Source organism: Coffea eugenioides, chromosome 3 (assembly GCF_003713205.1).
Source record: "Coffea eugenioides isolate CCC68of chromosome 3, Ceug_1.0, whole genome shotgun sequence".
NCBI classification, from domain to species: domain Eukaryota; kingdom Viridiplantae; phylum Streptophyta; class Magnoliopsida; order Gentianales; family Rubiaceae; genus Coffea; species Coffea eugenioides.
The window spans coordinates 943878-949228 of NC_040037.1; the positions used below are offsets into that span (position 1 = coordinate 943878).

The 5351-nt window shown below is 37.3% G+C and overlaps 1 protein-coding gene across 1 annotated transcript; it reads left to right on the forward strand.

Moving 5' to 3' along the window:
• Positions 1 to 940: 940 nt before the first annotated feature.
• LOC113764846 (acetate/butyrate--CoA ligase AAE7, peroxisomal) lies at positions 941 to 5351 on the forward strand. Its single transcript, XM_027308863.1, has 3 exons — positions 941 to 1319; positions 3175 to 3765; positions 4241 to 5351. Exons 1-3 carry the CDS (start codon positions 1101 to 1103, stop codon positions 5135 to 5137), a joined length of 1707 nt encoding a protein of 568 aa, XP_027164664.1. The 5' UTR covers positions 941 to 1100; the 3' UTR covers positions 5138 to 5351.

Consider the following 5351-nt stretch of genomic DNA (forward strand, 5'->3'; position numbering starts at 1 on the left):
ATTTTTTTGACTCGATTGAGCTCGAGCTGATATGAGTCAAGTCGAGCTCGAGTATAACACTACTCGAGCTTGACTCGGCTCGATTACATCCCTACTCCTGCCTGTCCCCTGTGTCCGCTCCTCGTTTGGGCTATGACAATATCAATTATAAGATATAATTTGATAAGAATTGAAAGTCAACTTCACATGGTACTAGATGTAATTTTTTTTTTTTGATAATTAGTACTTAGATGTATTTAGACTCATTTAAATGCAGTAATACTAATACTATGTATTTAGACTCATCCACCATATCAAGCTTACTAGCAAAAAAACGAAAGATAGTACTATGTATTTAGACTCATCCACGTGGTACATGCATTTAGACTCACATAATTTAGACTCATCCACCATATCAAGCTTACCAGCCAAAAGTACCAGTATGTCGTAGTATATTTTTTAATAAATATTTAATATTTTTAATGTAAAATTTCTATCATGTTCCTTGTCTAAAATTATATAAAAATATTAATTTATATTAATTAATCTTGATTGAGCTCGATTAAATAAGATCGATTTGATCAAGTATAAATATGAATGAGATAAAAAAATTTGAGTTCAAGATAAAATTGAATTTGAGCATGCTCGAATTGAATTTAAATTTATTAACTCAACTCAATTTGATTGCATCAATAAACTATAATAGCTACTAATTTTTTTTAAAATAAATTAATAAAATTGTAAACAAATTCAAATTAAACTCTTCTCGATTCGATTGCACCAATAAATCATGAAGTGATAAACTACAGCAACGAAAAATTTTAAAAAATGCAGACAAATTCAAATTAGACTCTTCTAATCGATCGCACCAAAAAAATTTGCAGACAAATTCAAATGAGACTCTTCTACCCTTCTACTAGAACAGAATAGTACCGACTAAAGCGCACGTCCATATGAATTGGTCGACTTGCTCCGTGGACATCATCATCAGAATTCATTTCATCGTCTCTCTTCCTGGCCGCACTTCACAGCTGCTCATCCCTCCCACTCCCACGCACCATAATCCGCACTGAACGTCGTCGTTCACTACCACACAACTCAAAAACCAAAAGCCATCATCCATGGGTGTAGAGGAGAAAGATATTGACGATCTCCCGAAGAACGCAGCCAACTATACAGCTTTGACTCCACTGGTGTTCCTGCAAAGAGCTGCTTTGGTTCATCCCGATCGTACATCCATCATCCACGGCTCCAATCGTTACACCTGGCTCCAGACTTACCAACGCTGCCGCCGATTAGCCTCCGCTCTCGCTAAGCGTTCCGTCACCTTCGGTAGCACTGTAATTTCACTATTCCTCCTCACCATTTCCGTTTGTTTCCCTCCCTTTTGGTTATTATTCAGTTGCTGATTCCTTTTTATATTTTTCGTGCAACTTTTGGTTGTTTTTTTTGTGGTGTTGTTGTGGTGGGGGGGGGGGGGAATTGAAAGAATAATGGAATGATTAGCTGGCTTGAGCTTGGTGATTATCTTAGGCAATGTTGGAATGTCGACTTATGCACATGCATTCACCAATTATTTTGTCATTAAAAACTGATTCAATTTTCATTTGTTTCCTTGATATTTCTTGTGGGGGTTTTGAAATTAATCTACTACCTGGTTCGCATGTGTAATCAAATTTGTTGATACTGTTTCATTGCAATTGAAGAAGGATTTTTTTAAAATCACCTTAGCTTATTCAGAGCTGAATTAATTTGTCTAACTTAAATAAAGTTCTAAGATACTGTTCAGTTGCTTTATTTTTTTTTCTTGAAACTAATTTTCATATTGAATCTAGACTTCCATCAAATTGGGATTTCTGGTCCAAATATGTGGCGCACTTTTTAAAGTGGTCCAATCGTTATTTGTTTAATTTAAGCAAATTCTTGGATTTTAAAAAGTGGGAGCTGGTTTGGCTTTAATATGCTCATTTGAGGTAGAGCGTGCTAAACAACGTATATTAGGCAGTAAAATACTCAAAATAAGTTTGTTTGCATCTGTAATAAAGAATATGTTTCTGAGAGTTGGTAAGATTTGGGTTCTGTTGTTTGTTGCCTCTTTCAAAATGTAGAAGGTCACTTAATTATTTCACTATAAAATCTTATCAAAACGATAATGCTGTCTGACTCATTTTCTATGATTAGGATTTAAAGACATCTTTAAAATTGCAGTAGGTTGAATGTTTACTTTTAGAACATTACGCTTCAATTTTAGCTTTTACCATTTAGAACGAATGACCCTTCAGTTTTTTCATGTTGTCAGTTTTCCTTGCTTTTCTCATTGCTGTGTATTACTATCAAATGGAACTTCAGTGCATGGAGATAAGAAATTGAAAGTGGATTAAGAGTTTTAAGAACATGTGCCCTGTATTTCTGTAGATGAGTGAAATATGATATACAATGAATTGATTTTTAGTTCTCTTCATTGTGTTTGGAAGATAAGTGTCCATTTGAATGGAGAGAACGGAGAAGAAGTGAGAGAAATTGTTTTGTCTTGTTTCATTTGTTGGTTTAATGAGGTGTGGAATCAAGAAAGAAAGGAAAAGCTGAATGCAGTACAAAATCTGCTATGCGAAGCAATGTGGAGCTGACTTTGCTTTACTAAACCAATTATCTGACTTTGCATTACTAAACCAATTATCTGACAAATGCGCTAAAAGCTACATATACATTAGAAAAATTCCTTCTTTCCTTTGCTACTCTAGTACAATCTTTCCTACTTGCAAAGCATAATAGAGTAAAATATTTTTGAAGTTTTTCGTTGGTCTCCTATGTTCCCATGAATTGGAATTACAATATATCTAAGTATAGAACGCAGATTAAATCTGACGTGGGAAATGAATTTACTGACAAACTCTAGAGTCAGGGACATATTCATGTGCCAAAACGCTAGTCCTGGAAACAGAAGATGCTGCTGCGCATTATGAAGCTTCCAACTACAATGAGTGAAGAATAAAGGAATTTTTTTGCCCCTTGATCAAAAGAACCAATCTCTAACTATGTGAAATTAAAACAGGGGATCAATACGGAATTAATTCAGGAATAGAAAAATTATGTATGGATTTGTTGTTCATCAAATTGGAGCTTGATCTTGTACCTCAGTTTTTGGAGTTGATGGTACACTTCCACTAATTATCGTATACTGATACTCAAAAGCAGGTTGCAGTAATTGCACCAAATGTGCCGGCAATGTATGAAGCACATTTTGGGGTTCCAATGGCCGGAGCTGTTCTGAATGCTGTCAATATCCGTCTAAATGCACAGACTATTGCATTTCTTCTGGGGCACTCGGCATCTGCTGTTATAATGGTTGACCAAGAATATTTCTCCCTGGCTGAGGAAGCTTTAAAAATTTTGGCTGAGAAGAGCAAAGGCTACTTTAGACCCCCTCTTCTTATTGTTATTGCTGATAAAACCTGTGATTCAAAGTTGCTCCAGCATGCTCTTTCAAAAGGAGCAATGGAATATGAGAAATTTCTGGAAACTGGTGATCCAAACTTCGCATGGAAACCACCACAAGATGAGTGGCAAAGCATTGCTCTTGGTTATACTTCTGGCACAACAGCGAGTCCTAAGGGAGTGGTGCTCCATCATCGAGGTGCATATCTTATGGCTCTCAGTAATCCTGTTATATGGGGCATGAAAGAAGGGGCAGTTTATCTTTGGACTCTACCTATGTTTCATTGTAATGGTTGGTGTTTTGCTTGGTCACTAGCTGCTATTTGTGGGACAAGTGTATGCCTTAGACAGGTATTTTTCTGCGATAGTGATTTTTTTTTTTTTGGTTGTGAATCGGTTATTTCTTGTAGAGGATGGATACATACAATTTCCTATGATGTGCTGCTACTGGCAGTCCCTCTTCTTGGTTGACTCACCATTCCCATACTTTGGCTTACTTGATAATGAATCTTAGGAAGTTAATTCTTTAATGACAAGTCTAAGCACACTGTAGAACATGGTAATGGTTTTATGTTTTGCACTAGATTAGTTTTATTTGATTGTCCCTGGCTCTGGATTATAATTTAGCCTTCAGATATGATGAATCAATTGCAAAACCAGATAATATCAATTTGTACTAAAAACTCATAATTCATGTAAAAGTTTGTTTATACAGCCTTTTCTAACAAGTCATATGCTGATTTCTTCTGTAACTTGCCCTATGGCTTAACTGGGCTTAAATTGCTTGATCATCTTTACTAAATCTTTTGTGATTTTGTCTTCTTAGGTAACGGCAAAGGCAGTGTATTCAGCCATAGCCAATCTTGGAGTAACCCATTTCTGTGCTGCTCCAGTGGTGCTCAATACAATAGTGAATGCTCCAAAAGAAGAGACGATCCTTCCTCTCCCTCGTGTTGTGCATGTGATGACTGCTGGTGCTGCTCCGCCACCTTCTCTTCTGTCTGCAATGTCTCAAAGAGGATTTCGTGTTACGCACACTTATGGCCTATCTGAAACCTATGGCCCTTCCACCATATGTGTGTGGAAACCTGAATGGGATCTGCTGCCACCTGAAAACCAAGCGCGATTAAATGCTAGACAGGGTGTGCCATACGTTGCTTTGGAAGGCTTGGATGTTGTCAACACGAGTAATATGATGCCTGTCCCTGCTGATGGAACCACAGTGGGAGAAATTGTTTTTAGAGGTAATGTCGTGATGAAGGGATATTTGAAGAACCCCAAAGCCAATCAGGAGGCATTTGCAAATGGTTATTTTCATTCTGGTGATCTTGCTGTTAAACATCCAGATGGTTACATTGAAATTAAGGACAGATCAAAGGATATCATTATATCTGGAGGTGAAAATATTAGTAGTGTAGAAGTAGAGAATATTCTGTACCAACATCCTGCAATATTGGAAGTTTCAGTGGTTGCAAGACCAGATGAACGATGGGGGGAGTCACCTTGTGCGTTTGTCACGTTAAAGGGAGAAGCTGAGAAATCTAACCAACAGCGCTTGGCAGAAGATATAATGAATTTCAGTCGTTCCAAGATGCCAGCATATTGGGTCCCAAAATCTGTGGTATTTGGACCATTGCCAAAGACGGCAACCGGAAAAATTCAGAAACACTTGTTGAGGGCCAAGGCAAAGGAGATGGGACCAGTGAAGAAGAGTCGCTTATGAGCAATTAGGCTAAATGAAACGCCTTCCGGATGCTGTTTTTCCTTTTCTTTTTCTTTTAAAATAAAATGCTACCTCACCAGTGTCTCCGACCTCTCTGTCTCTCTCGTCTTTCTAAAGCTGTGAACCTTACTTTGTTATAGCCTTGGGAACCTCGCTGCATTACATTAAAATCGTTTCATATTCATGTTCGTGTGACTTCAGCTAGCTTGCTTCA

Coding starts and splice junctions, on each gene's coding strand:
- LOC113764846 (XM_027308863.1), top strand. CDS start 1,101: ATGGGTGTAGAGGAGAAAGATATTGACGATCTCCCGAAGAACGCAGCC. Junction 1,320..3,174: donor CCGTCACCTTCGGTAGCACT/GTAATTTCACTA, acceptor ACTCAAAAGCAG/GTTGCAGTAATTGCACCAAA. Junction 3,766..4,240: donor CAAGTGTATGCCTTAGACAG/GTATTTTTCTGC, acceptor TTGTCTTCTTAG/GTAACGGCAAAGGCAGTGTA.